The following is a 14951-nucleotide window of genomic DNA, read 5'->3' as shown; positions in this document are numbered from 1 at the left end:
TTACGCCTATGGCGCCTTAAAATGCTTCCTACATATGCAGCTCACTAGGTTTTGAGAACGGAGCCAGAGAGATAAAATGAGTGCCATACACACACACACACACGCAAACGCACACACATGCACACACTTTCCTCACCATTAAAGTGCTAACTGATGAGCCACATCTGATCTGTGAATATTTCGGAGTAGCATGTGCTGAAGTGGGAAAGAGTTTGCTGGGGGCTCCCTCACATTTCACACACCATCCTCACCTCGCTCAGCTCTAATCAAAGGATGCCATGAGATGAAGAATAGCCCGCTCTCCTCCCACAGGGCAACATCCTGATCTCCACTCGCTCTCTATGCAGGAGGAATGCTAAAGGAGCACTAGGTTCTTCTTTTTTTTGCTCAGTGTTTCATGAGATGATAAAACGGTGCACGCACACTTTATACTGTCATGTAGTGGCCAATTACATTGTGGAAATAATTAAGCGCTTGTATTTATAACCTACTATTCATTTATCATTTTAAGTAGGGCTGTCAAACGATTAATCACGCAAAAATAAAAGTTAGTGTTTACATAATATATGTCTGCGTACTGTGCGTATTAATTTTGTATTTATAAAGACATACACATACATGTATACATGTTTTATTTTTATATTTTTAACATATGCATGTATTTGTATGTTTTTATAACAACAAAATTAATTCTCACAGTACACAGACATATATTATGTAAACACAAACTTTTATTTTGTATGCGATTAATTGCGTTTATTCATTTGACAGCCCTTATTTCAAGCTTTTATTGTCTAAAGCATGTTTGAGCACACAATGTTTTTGGGTTACAGAAGACATACAAAAAAGACAGATAACAAAATAAAATAAATCATTTATTTAAAAATGCACAATTGTTAATAAACTTTTACACAATAGACAAAAAATATGTATATACAAGCACAGAAACAAATATTTTTTAGAAATTCCTTAGTTTTGTGTCCATACAATTGAAGTCAATGGATGCCGGTGTTGCTTTTTTACCAACATTCTTCAAAATATATATTTTTTGTGTTGTGTAGATGAAAGAAAGTCATACAGGTTTGAAATGACATGAGGCAATGATGCAAGAATTTTCATTTTTGAGTGAACCGGCCCTTTAAAATGGTAGTCTCCCTGAGATGTGTCCACTTTTCTTGGCTACTGATGCGACTCGATTACTCATTTAATGCAAGTGTACATCATATTTGCCAAAAAATCTATTTGTGTGCAAAACTTGAAGTGAAAAAATGACTTGGTACGCCCTAAAAGATGATGTAAAGTGCTTTTTGTAATGGTGGTGAATATTAGTGAAAGGCAGGAGAATCCATAAGCTGATTAATGTTGTGTTTGTCATTGTGTATCTCCTCGAGGAGTAGAGGAAAGACACTGCCAGCAGGCACCGCTTGCCTCAATCCTGTTTTAATGAGGATTGGTAATATCAAGGGGCTTTATAATACCTGGAGAGAGTCCTTCAGAAGGAGCGTTTATCTCAAAGACACTTGTTCGGCTGGTGCAGGACCAGTAACTGCATGACGCTAACCAGCCAAACCATGACCTCTTGGTTGATAAATATCCATGTTTGTGTCTGTTTTTTTAGGATATGAATGACTTCTCGCCGGTCTTCAGTCAGGCGCTGTATAAAGGGGTGGTTGCTCCAAACGCAGAGAAGGGAACCGTCATCGCCACTGTGTTTGCAGACGATCAGGACCCTCCCGTGAGTACACAAAGACAAAAGTAGACTTCTGCAATGTTCAACTTGTGTTCTGATGAATCACGTGACAGCATAAGCAGATGTGGCTATTTTCACAAAGAAAAAAATTAAATCACTGAAAGTTGGGTTAATGCTTAAAAAATGCGTTTTAAACCTCTCATATTTCTCATATGTTGTGTGCTTTTTTGTTTTGTTTTGTAATACATTTCAAATAAAGCACACACAGAAGCAGAAAATATTAAGAGACAGTTTTTCTGATTTTAAATTTGACTATTTATAGGTATTTGTTTAGGCAAAATGATCATTTTTTGTTTCATTCTGTGAACTACTAACAATATTTCTTCCAAATTTCAAACAAAACCACGTATGCTCTGTTTTTTTCAGACCTCAAAAACTGCAAAGAAAACAAGTTCAAATTCACTTTTAAGCAATACAACAATAATATTTGTAAAATTTTTTATATGTGATAACTTATATGTGATAACACGGCAGTATATCCATTAGAAAAGTAGTCCAAACGAATACAGTGGATTAATAAATGTCTTGGTCATCATTTTGAGCTTATTTACTGAAATCGAAGCCAACTTCAATTTAAATATGGCAATGCATCAATCGCTTTAAATGTCATTTGCTTTTCCTGGATAAAATATCTTATGCCAGATAGTCACAAGAACCAATGACATTTGAAGATACTGTATCAACTCATCCACATACAGTATTTGGATTTGGGTTTGTTTTGATTTTAATTTTGCTAAATAAACTAAAAATATTAATAATTTTCTTTCACAATAGTGCCGTTTTGCTTCAGAAGGCGCATATAAATCACTGGAGTCCTATGGAAAACTTAGATTTGTGTGCTTTAACAAGTTGGGAGCTTTATATGGACATCAGTGACGGATATTTCAAAAATCGTAGTTTGTGTTTAGCTAAAGAAAGGAAATCATAAATCATAAATACACATGGTATAAAACTATTCCTTTATCGTTTTTAGAAGACATGATAGACATTGATTTCATCATTTGACTTTAAACACCCCACTTTGAGATTCTCTCTCTAGCGTACCTGTTCAACCGCCTGCATTAGCATGTTAGGCTGCGGCTGTTTCTAATCAGATTGTTCTACACTGTCACTCTTTCTCTGTGTCTTCGCCGTCTAGAGACCAGCCCCCTTTTCTCGCTCGCTAGACTACTCCGCAATGAAATTACGCGTGACGGCGCTGAGATTTTGACACCGTGGTGGATCAGGAAATGATTTCTGTGCCTTCATCAGAGACGATGGAGATATTTATTGGGTTTTGGAATGCAGCACAGCACGCTCCCGCAAGTTTTAAAGCTGGAGGGAAACACAAGGCCATTATAATAGAGCAAACACGCACATCTATTTCTACCTTATAAATTACGCAAACAAGGTTATACGCTGCCTGAGGTTGGGTTTATTCTGAGTGGCTGTACACGCAGGGGGCTGGATGTGCACCTAGCGCCTGTAAATGTTTATTATCCACAGACAGTAAAACAGAAGGACGGTTTGTGGGATCAGAGTCCCTTTATGAGCGGTGTGGTAGCACTTGTTAACATAATTTATTGGTTGTCAATAACTGGCCAATAAAGTCTACGTTTCAAGGACTTTATGGAGGCCTGAATGTAGTTACTGTATTTAAAAGTGTTTTTACAGTGGGTGAATTTGTCTTGTTTTATATGTAAAATATCTTTTAATGAGGATACATTTACTTGGGAAGCAAAATTGCATAAGATATTACGACTTGTTTTTGTTGAGATATTGAGTTTATTCTTCAACCATTGGCATTTTTTTCATGTTTTAAGAATAAAACTTTGTTAGATGTTGTGTTTCATGTGCTCTTTGCATTAAAGCGACAGTTCACCCACAAAATGAACACAGAGAAAGATATTTGGACAAATGCTTGTAACCATTGGCCACCATTGACTACCATAGTAGGAAAAATGACAATGTTAGTCAAAAGTGCACCAGAACTGTTTCCTACATTATCCAAAATATCTTCTTTTGTGTTCAACTAAATTTAAGAAATGTATAAGGCAATTTTTCCTACTACAGTAGTCAATGGTGGCCAAGAATGGCTTGGTTACAATAATTCTTCCAAATATCTTCTCTGTGTTCATCAGAGCGAAGAAATGTATACAGATTTGGAACAACTCGAGGGTGTTTTCATTTTCGTTTTTGGGTGAAGTGTTTTGCCCTTGAACAGTTTTTACCTCATCTCTATGAAAGTTTTTGCTCTGTTGAAAAGGGAATCAAAGCACTCAGCTTGAATGTCTCTAATACAAACAGAATGTCTCCACTTGGTGATCGGGACTTTTTGTTTCACAACTGGATGTTAAAATAAGATGCGATGTTGGTTTTGTAGTTCGTTGTTTTTAACAGTTTGTTGGTATATACTGAGCACTGAGGTTTTTGCTCCTAAGAGTAAACCAACGTATGGCAGAATATCCACATCACAGCAGGGGTGCCTGAACCACTTTTTAGTTAACATCTTACTCATCTGATGCTGACTGATATTAAAACCACTCTTTCTGTTGGTTTCGATTCAAAAACGCATCCCTGCTATAAGCAATGACTCTCTTCCAAAAAACTGTGTGAGGACTGCATTTTAAGATATTATAGATGCCGTCCTGAAGCCAATTTCTAAGGCAGCCTCGCATTTATCATTCAGATCTCAGAAGATGTCAGCACAGCCTAATATTAATAAGCTACGCATTCTCCGTGCTAGGACATCACAACTACCTCTTCAAAAAGTCTGTGCACACAACACATCAATAATTCTCAGGTCCTTTTTTTAAAACCACTGTGTCTGATCCCTATAATGACACGAAGATGTTCGAAGCCACTGGCAGCATGTGAGAAAGAATGCTAAGAAATATTTATGTTGACTCTGAAACCCTTTAAGACACGCGTGACCCTGTGTGTTTATATCATTGTAGGGGACAGGTGCATGCTGGGAGGTTAACCTGCAGGAGTCATCCGCAGACAGAACCACAGCAGTGCCTGACTTCACACCAGAGCGTTTCTGAAAGATTTGCATTTTATTTGTTTATTTATTTCAAGTTCAAGGACATTTTGACAGTGCTAGCGCTGTGGTTCTGTGATGCAGGTTTTTTTATCAGTGTTGTACTATAGTGGAGTGAATGCAAATAGTTTACTGCTTCTTTGGAACTTAAAGCAGTAGTTCACCTTCAAAATGAAAATGCTGTCATCATTTACTCACCCTCTTGTCATTTCAAACCTGTATGACTTTCTTTTATCCACAGAACACAAAAGAAGATATTTTGAAGAATGTCATTAACAGCCCCCCCATTCACTTGCATTGGTTACAATAGAAGTGAATGGGGGGCTGTTGCCAACATTTTTCAAAATATCTTCTTTTGTGTTCTGCAGAAGAAAGAAAGTCATACAGGTTTGAAATGACAAGAGGGCGTGTAAATGATGACAGCGTTTTCATTTTGAAGGTGAACTACTGCTTTAAGACACATTTTACAACACGGAATCAAAGAATTGAATGTTAGGAGTTTAAATCCATATCCAGAATGTTTTGAGGCACATCAATACAGCCTTGCAAGCATAAAAATAAACTTCTGAAGCATTTATAAAAAGTATGCTGAGAAATGTAACCAGGGCAAGGAAAAATTTTATCCGCCGGCCCCATCAGAATCCTCATTGGTGGGCCTTGAATATGCCAATATTTCATTCTTGCCTTGCAAGGTTACACGTCTTCGCAAAAGACAGCCAAGGTTTGATGAAAATTATAAGAGGACTCATTATTATGAGTGGCGTGCATTTCTGTATTTCTCCAGGCTGTTTCTTGGTATGTTTTGTGCGTTTTTGTTTTGAAGTTTTCGACCCTGGATTTCCCACAGAAACACCAGATTCATCTTTCCGCTTGTGTTGTGAATCACCATGGAGGTGTGCTTCAGCTCGATCTGTCTCTCTCAGGCATGACTGGAATTAAAGTAGGGTAATTCTCGCATATAAAACCCCTTTCTGAGAAACGGCCCCTAAAGCAAGAGCGTGGTACAGAGCGAAGACAGGAAGTGACCGTCCTCATTAGGTTTCTGCTCAAACCCCCGATGATTACAGAACGAGGACCGCCGAGTTTTAAGTCAGCGTCGGTGAAGGAGATAATGACAAGGTATTTCTATGCACGCCGCAAAGGACACTGGGTAATGAAAGCTCCTCCTTTCCTTTGTGCCGGTTGAACCTCGCGTCTTGCACCGTGACTCCATGACTTTCTTTTGTTTGAAGAGATTTAAAGGGGTGAGTAATGAACTCCCATCCCTGAACTGTCACTACAGAGAGGAACAACCGGCAGCCATTAATCACATCGCCGGCACATGAATACAATCTGCAGGCGGAAACTTAATGTGTCTTACTAATGTGGCCGGCTCGGGTTTGAGTGTTGACAGTGATGCCCGTTGAAAATGACTCATGGATGTCATATTTTGAAGTGATAGCTGCTTTATTCCGTATTAGCAAGAATGAAGCCCGTCTTATTTTCTGACTTAACCCAGAGGGAGGATTTATTTTTCGGTATATGGCAAGAAGTCATTTGCTTAATCAGTATTTTTGTCTGGTTGTCAAGTAGAAATATCATAAAGCTGCAATCTGCAAAGTGATTTTTCTTAAAAAATGTAAAAGAAATAGTTATTGTGCTAGTGCATAAAAAGATTCGTAAAGGTATCCTTATAATAGTGTTTTTTAGATTACATTAAAGGTGCAGTGTGTTATTTTTTGGAGGATCTATTGACAGAAATGCAATGTAATATACAAAATCATGTGTTCAGAGGTGTATAAATGAAGCCTTATGTTTTTATTACCTTAGAATGAGCTATTTCTATCTACATACACCACGGGTCCCCTTGCATGGAATTCACAGTGTTGTTTCTACAATAGCCCTAAACGGACAAAATGCTCTACAGAGCGTGTTTCTTAAATACATTATCTCCTTCAGCAAAGAAGCAAAAACGCGACGAAGTCTTAGTCCTGTGTCAGCCACCGTAGTGCTTTGAAAGGGATCGGTGGAGTGAGCCGTTGGTTGCAATTCGCAACCTCACCGCTAGATGCCGCTAAATGTCAAACACTAGACCAGGGGTCTCCAACCTTTTCGTAAGCGAGAGCTACCTGAAGAGATAAAATCATCCAGAGGGCTACTTGTTGATTAAATATTTTCAAACTTTAAACATGTGATGCATTATTTTTCAGTACACAGGACCAAATTGAGTTTTCTTTCACATATTTTTGCACTTGAATATATTAAAGCTTAAAACACGTGCTAATAATAACATTTTCATGACGATATAGTCACATATTCGCCAACTGTCCTGATCATTATTGTTGAGCCCTGTGTTTGGCGGGCACCTTACAGAGTTCATGCGGGCACCACGTTGGAGACCACTGCACTAGACTTTTAAAAGAAAAATATGTAAAACAACCTGCAATGTTTTGTTTCAAACAGAGATGGCGATAAAGAGGCGTTACAAATACAGATTGCTGCATAAAGCGTGATTTTATTTGCGTCACAATGAAAAATGCTTTCTTCATAAACTTTAGTCCGTTTTACCAACAAAGAAAGACTTGCAGATACTATGACATGACTTTCCACATAAATACAGACACTAAAGCGAATGATGCGGTAATTTCAGGTCTTTTGGCTTTATTTTTACTATCTAAACATTAGTAATCTTAACCGAGATTACCATGGTCACATGAGGTAAACGTCCGTTTTACTCTCCTTGTCGCCGAGCAAATCTCAATGCTGTTTATTTTCACCTCCTGCCACAGAAGCTGCTCAATTATTCACCTCTTTTTTTTAAATAATGCTTTGAAATGTAGGGAGAGCAAGAAAAGAAATGACACAGAAAATAAGCCGTAGAGAAATTCAGACATGGATTTAAAAAAGGAACCAGAAACCAATTTCTTGGCTGTCAGAGATGTAAATGCGATGTTGTTTCTGTCTCTTTCTCCTGCAGTATAAATGACTTCTTTGTGTTTACTGCATCTCAAACCATCAAACATTTATGATGCAGTCAGACAGAAGAGCAGTAAAGTATCAGCAGAATGAGGTGCGTAAGACGACGGTCTCTGTAGCTCGACTAAACATGATGCCCGGGCAGGGCCGGATTATCCAATGGGCATTGTGGGCACCGGCCCAGGGGCCCATGCGCGCTTGGGGCCCACGAAAGGGGGAGAACTATGGCGTTATTATAATGACAATTATAAGGTCGCGTTTTCATTGGCCTGCCGTGGATGCCTATCCCTGATTGCTTGACTACTTTTGACAGCCTATATGCCTGGAACACACAGGAGGACCTCTCGAGAGCAAGAGTACCAAAGGATTCGTGGACGCACGGCACGCATTTTGAGTGCGCACACGCTCACTGAGCGAGAGGAGAGAAAATTCATAAGAGAGCAGCGTATAATTGAAAGCGCGCGTCCAGTTTTGTGCACGAGCAAAGGAAATCGGCGTGCGAGCGGAGAGATTCGAGCGCTCGTATTACAAGAACGCGCTCTCGCCTTGTAATAATGCGCTCGCGACATTTGTCATTATAATAACGCCACACAAAACAGCATTTCCAACATCCTGTCACTGTTATCGATTGTTTGAATGTATAAACACAGAGTCGGTGCCAGGGTGCACAAAGTGAGGGGGCTGCTATGTTTAGTGGGGGGGGGGCAGGGTTTAGGGGTTTAGAATGGGCTGGTGTCCCGAAATTTCATTCTATACCCGTCAGATTATCCTACCCGGCATGCGCACATCAATGTTACGTAACTTGAACTGTATGTAGCTTTTTGAAGAAAACTACACTAAAGTGACTTTTTAACATTTACATTTGTCAAAACCCTTATATTCAAATTACATTTTTCAAATGCCTTATATTACATTTAAATTTGGCAAACCTCTTATATTCAAATTTCTTCACAATGCATTGACGGAATATTTTTCATCTTGTGTGTTTTTTAGGATTCAAACCCATTACCTTAGATTTGCTAGTTCAGTATTCTAGCAGTTAAGCTACATGAAAAAAAATGTCTATTCTGCTAATTGTTTTGATATAATATAATGGAAAGAATTCTGCTTTAATGACATACGATTGAAGCCCTTTTGATGTAGAGATAACAGAAGACCACTGCATTTATATCATAATGTGATGTACATAATTAAATATAATAATATGGCAGCTTTGCTCTTTTTACCTGAAGTGGATGTGCTCCAGGGATGTGCTGATACTAACCGTGTTCGTCCCTCAGGGTATGGCCGCCAGTAAAGTGCGCTACCGAGTGGATCAGGAGCAGTCTCCCTACAGCGGCAGTATCTTTGATGTGGTGCAGGACACAGGCAGAATCATCACCAAAGTCAACCTGAACGAGCAGCCCACCGCTGTGTTCAGAGTGAGTCTGGGAAAGAGTTCATCCTTCTGCTGTTATACACGGAGAATTGACCCTTCTCAAAGACCTGCTTAACATTTGATGTATTAAAAAAACATGACATAGAAGAACCTTTAACATCTGCAGATTCTGAAAAAGTGAGAAAGAGATGGTTCTTCAAAGAACCTTTGACTGAATGGTTCTTTGTGGAACCAAAAATGGTTCTTCTATGGCATCGCTGTGAAGAACCTTTTAAGCACCTTTTTTTAAGAGTGTACAGTTATGGGGGTCTATAGGGTTCCTGTTATAATATTCTGTTTTATCATTAATTCCCGCAGAAAAATGTAATATATTTACATTACATTACATTTATTCATTTAGCTTTTATCCAGAGCAACTGAGAAAGCATTTAAAACATGAATGTATTATATTATATTATAAATATTAAGAATATTATACTATAAATATCATATATTAATAATATATTATAAGAAATATTTAGTAGTATATTATAAGTATTTGTTTAAAAATAAATAAATTCATCTAAATGTTTTATTTAGTTGAATGAATATTACATGAATATTTAATGAAATTAATATTATGCCAAAATCTTGAGTACAACCACAGGATTTCATTAAATTATGCCCTGCAAAAAGTACCAAATTCGTTTTATTTTCAACACTATCTTTTGTTAAACTTATAGACATTAACGAATTAATAATATTAATGATAAAATATACTATGATTATATACATGTCTATACATGACATGCAGTATGATGCATGTTAAGCCAAGTTACATAGAGAATATGTGGATAAACTTCCTTCAAAAAGTCTATAAAGAGTGTCCATATTTTGTAAAAGTCTGTAGGTTTTTCCTTAACAATAAGGAAGTCTTGACAAAGCCAAGCAATTCCAACAGTTCCTTTAACCATTGTTTAAAATGAGGGCATCAAAATGCATTTTAATTTAGAAGTGAAAAACATTATAATCACAGAAAAGCTGTATTCAAATTATGTAAACAGCATTTTTATGTACTATTGACCAATATTCACATCTCTATCCCATAAATTCTGCTTATAGCTGGTGGTGATCGCGTATGATGATGGAGAACCGGTGAAGATGAACAGAACCACAGTGGAAATCACGGTTCTCCAGCCATCCAGGATTCCCATCTTCACCGAGGAGGAATACAGGTGTGTGCAGCTGTTTTTTAACGACCACAGAAAATTGCAATATACATCATGACATGTTCTCTTTGAGGTTTCTGAGTAGTGTTAAGATGGCTCATTCACAACATCTGCATGAATAATGAGTGTTAGCACTACAGTATGTATGACTAGAAATGCTGGCGTCCTCTAGCTGGTGTGGTGCACTCGAAAGACATGCTGTTGTTTCTGAAAGGGCACGTCTGCAGCTCATCAGCAGGTTTATATGCGGATATTGAACGTTCTGGAGTGTCCTCTCAAGGGTTTTAAAGTTTTCAGGCACACAAGGATTTTGTTTGGAGTATTGATTAAATTGAAGACACAACATCGTACAGTATGACGATAGTGGTATGTACCGACCTCACCAAGAAACTGCACCCACTTAAATCATCTCAGGGGTGAAATATATATTTAGTGAAAGCCATCAGCAGTTTAGAAATAAATGTATATTTTATATATTGAAATTGGTAAATGTCTCTATGTTTGCTGTTGTGTTTAGCTTCTAATGCAATTTGTTGTAAAAAATAAAAGCAATCAAATATTGTGGGATGCCGGTAGGACAAGAATCTGTTTTTTTGGTCCATGTGGTAAAAACAGCATACGAGAAAGCTTGTTCTTTTCTTTTCACACTCTCTCATGTCTACTGTCATTCTTACTGTAAAGGAACCCTGGAGAAAGGGTTTTGTTCTTTCGGTCAGAGAGAATATATGAATTTCTCGTTCGTATTGTCCCCCATGTATAAAATGAAAAAAAAAAGACTTGGATCTAAAAATATAATGGAATATAGCAGAAACAGACTAAATAGAGCTTCAGCCAGCATGTGGTGGTGGAAATGACCCTCCTGCAGTGAGATGGTGAAGGGGCTGTGAATTATTCTTTACACTGAGCGGGTATGTGTCATTTCCAAAATTGGATTCATAGATCTTTACTTTTATCACACTGCTGTTGCGAGTCATTTTAATCAGCATGAGCTGTTGTAGGCGGTTGAAATGTGTCCGCAGGTAGCAGGGTGAGTGCAGGGTGTCCGCGGAGTCTTAAAAAGTATTAAAAGTTTATAAATACATTTTTAGAAAAATAAGGCCCTTAAAAAGTATTAAGAAGTCTTAAATGCCATTTTCCAAGCTATTAAATTTTGTGTCATCTGTTCATATTTGTCCAGAGAGGTCAGATGCTAAAGTTTGCCTGAATTTAATCATTGCGTAGGCGAATAGTGGGAGGTCCATTTACACTCGGTTGTTAAACAACATCGTTGACTAATGAGGAAATGGAAGTTTTCATGCAAATGGTTGGAGGATAAAGAGTTTGAACCATGGCTGAGGGCCGTCTCTGGGAATAACCGTGAGGCATACTGCTCTTTGTTTCGAAAGGCAATTAGCGTAGCCTTGTTTCTCTTTCTAATAAACCTTACATTGGGTTAGTCAGTCAATTCATTCTCTGGGGCTTCGTTTCCACCCTTCTGAATTATGTTGCATTAATAAGGAGTTATAACCAACTAAGACTGTTTAGTGGGGATGAGATCTTAAAATGTATTACATTTAGCTCCATGATTTCTGTATATACCCTGGAGTGGGACATGTCCAAAACGAGTCAAAAATGTAGGAGGGTTGTTGGTTTTTCTTTAGGTTTATGGGTGCCCAGCAACATTACTGATGATGTATGCATGTTTTTTGTGGTTTTCTTATCATATTTTAGAGTTGAAACTATTAGTTTTAACTCTTTTAGGTGTCATAATGTTATAAAATAATGCTCAATACAACAAAAAGCTGGGTTATTTTCAACTCAACGCTGGGTCAAAAAGGGACAAACCCAACAGTTGGGTTATGTTAACCCAGAAAGTCGTTTATATTTGACCCAACAGTGAGATAAAACAACCAGCCTAGGTTAATTTACAACCTAACGATTGCATTTGTCCCTTTTTGACCCAACACAGAGTTAAAAATAACCCAGCATTTTTAAGAGCGAATAATCTCATTATTTTATGTCTATCAAGTTAGGATTAAATTCATTTTAGTATTCATTTACCAAAAAATGGGTTGTCAAAAATTGCCATAACTATATGATTGCTACACATTTTGTAAATAATTTCAAACAACAATATGTATGGGGCACTCTAAAAAAAATGATGGGTTATTTTCAACCCAACGCTGGGTCAAAAAGGAACTATATGCCGGGTTGTTTCAACCCAAAATGCTTTTTTTACCCATGGTTGAGTCAAATATGAACATTTTCAGGGTTAATTGACCCCAGCGGCTGGGTTTGTTCCTTTTTGACCAATCTTTGGGTTGAATATAACCCAACATTTTTTTTGAGTGTGTGATATGTGTATACAGTATGCTGTGCCCCAAAAATACCAATTCCATGATACGAATTTGGCCTAAATGGTACTCTTTTTTTTACAAATAGAAAAAATAAACTATAAACACTTTCATAAGTATTTAGGTCCATTTTCTGTAGTTTGTAGAGCGCCTTTGGCAGCGATTACAGCATTGAGTTTTCTCGTTTCTTCTCCTACCAGACAGCCCACTGGGATTTGCTCTGTTTCTCTGTCAGATTGAATGGAGAGCCTTTGTCATTATTTATGGTTTCCAACTTCCAAGCATTGGCTAAGACATTGAAGTCAATTCAGAGATTTGTCCTGCAGCCACCCCAGCGTTGTGCTGGTTGTTTGCTCTGGGTCATTGTGATAAAAAGTCTTTAACTTATTCTAAATGTTGAGGAATGTTGTGGGGGGGGTTGCGAATGGTGTGGTGTGTGAATGTCAGGATTAGTATTTTCTAATGCATTTGCCTTATTTCCATGTAGTTTTCACCATCAGCATTTTCTCCACAATACAGTAGACTTTATATACTGTAAATGTGACTGTGGATAAGGTGCCCAAACTTCTTCCATGTTGTGTTGCTTTTGTATCTGGGTAGATGAGGCTTTATTGCCTTAATCTCAGAGTCCCGCCGATGTTCTCATGTAGCAGCAGTTTCCATAGCGATTATAAATGAAAAGTCAGTCTATTTTAGGTTTGAGAGATTGGCCATTCGTCTGTAAGATTGATATATCGCAGCTGGCTTCTGATATAAGCTAAACTGCTCTGCTTGCTCAGGCCAGTGTGCAGTTTCATTACTATAGCCAGATATACATCCTAAAGCTTTTCATCGCACCATTTGTCTGGTTATATTAGCAAATAAATTAACTGACAACACAAACATGAATTTGATACAGTTTATGATGGCTAATGATGCGTAAAATACACTTATTTGAGAGAAATAAAGGCACTGCATGGGTCATCTACAACAACACTAAATATGGCACCAACCCCTGAATTTTCACCCTCTTTGTGACTCTTAAAGAGATAGTTACCCCAAAATGAACATTTTGTCATTATTTACTCATTCTCAAGTTGTTTCAAACCTGTATCAATTGTATTGTTCTGCTGAACAAAGAGAATGATATTTGGAAGAATGTTTGTAGCCGACAGTTCTGGGGCACTATTGAATGCCACATTAGGAAAAAACTACTATGGTAGTCAATGGTGCCCCAAGCTCAAACTGATTTTGCCAAGTTGTTGATGTCCTCAGTGCAACATATTTTGTTGACCCAAGGACAACATTTTTATAAATAAAACCTAAACCCACACCAAACCCCAACCCTAACCATAACTTACCCCTTAAATCAGAGGGAAATGATAAGTGAAAAACAATGGTCTAGAAGCACCTAATCCTGGTTGGAAGATTACACTTAAAATAAACTGTAAAATTATTTCTGAAATCTGATTGGTTGAGTTAAATGTTGTACCAGGGTCAACATGATGTTGCCCTAAGGACATCAACCACTTGGCAAAAACAGGAGAGCTGGTGCCCCAAAGCTGTTTGGTTTCCCACATTCATCAAAATATCTTCTTTTGTGTACAACATTTATACAGGTTTGAAACAACTTAAGGGTAAGTAAATGATGGCCGAATTTTCATTTTTAGATGAATTATCCCGATCAATTTCCCCAAAATGAACATTCTGTCATCATATATTTACTTTCACGTTGTCCCAAAGTGTACGGCTTTATTCTAAATGTACTTTTATTGCATCTTTTTATCCGCATAATAAAAGCAACTGAGTCTGTCAGTCTCTTAAAGCGTCTCTTATAAAGTTTCTATTATGTTACATGAAAAAGCAAAATCACACAGGTTTAAACCAACATGAATACATCAAGTAAATCAAGACACAATATTCATATTTTAGTGAAACGTTCCTTCAAAATAAAACCGACCATGTTTCCCGCTTTTTGACTGTTAATAAAGTTGTATTGTCTCCCATGTGGGATTCGCCGCTCATTCACCTCTTATGTTATGCAGTCTGAAGTCCATTCTGAGATGGGTTGATGTTTAAAGGGCCGTGTGTTGACTAAAGCAGCTGAGGCAGGGAGAACACTTCACAGAAGCTCTAATGGCATGAGCTACACAGAGCAGGGAGCGTTTCTCTGTAGACCTCATTAGACCGCCGACTTCAGTCGAGAGACTCCGGAGATCTGATGAAAGCACACTGGATTAAAATGAGTTAAATGAAGATTTACAATCTCTCAAACGCACATTCAACATTTTTAGCGGTGAGGGAATAGTTTGGCTGCGTGTCGATG

General features: G+C 37.8%; 1 protein-coding gene across 1 annotated transcript in view; it reads left to right on the top strand.

The window, feature by feature from the left end:
• The window catches only part of LOC130559124 (protocadherin-15-like), a 164133-nt gene that overhangs the window by 110973 nt on the left and 38209 nt on the right, over nt 1–14951 (top strand). The window contains exons 22-24 of the mRNA XM_057342027.1: nt 1619–1735; nt 9008–9148; nt 10207–10319. Coding sequence (XP_057198010.1) covers nt 1619–1735; nt 9008–9148; nt 10207–10319 — 371 coding nt within the window. The remainder of the gene's footprint in view (nt 1–1618; nt 1736–9007; nt 9149–10206; nt 10320–14951) is intronic.

This window comes from Triplophysa rosa, linkage group LG9, assembly GCF_024868665.1.
Source record: "Triplophysa rosa linkage group LG9, Trosa_1v2, whole genome shotgun sequence".
Classification (NCBI taxonomy): domain Eukaryota; kingdom Metazoa; phylum Chordata; class Actinopteri; order Cypriniformes; family Nemacheilidae; genus Triplophysa; species Triplophysa rosa.
Note: the sequence above shows the minus strand (reverse complement) of the source record. Positions and strands in the feature narration are given on the sequence as shown.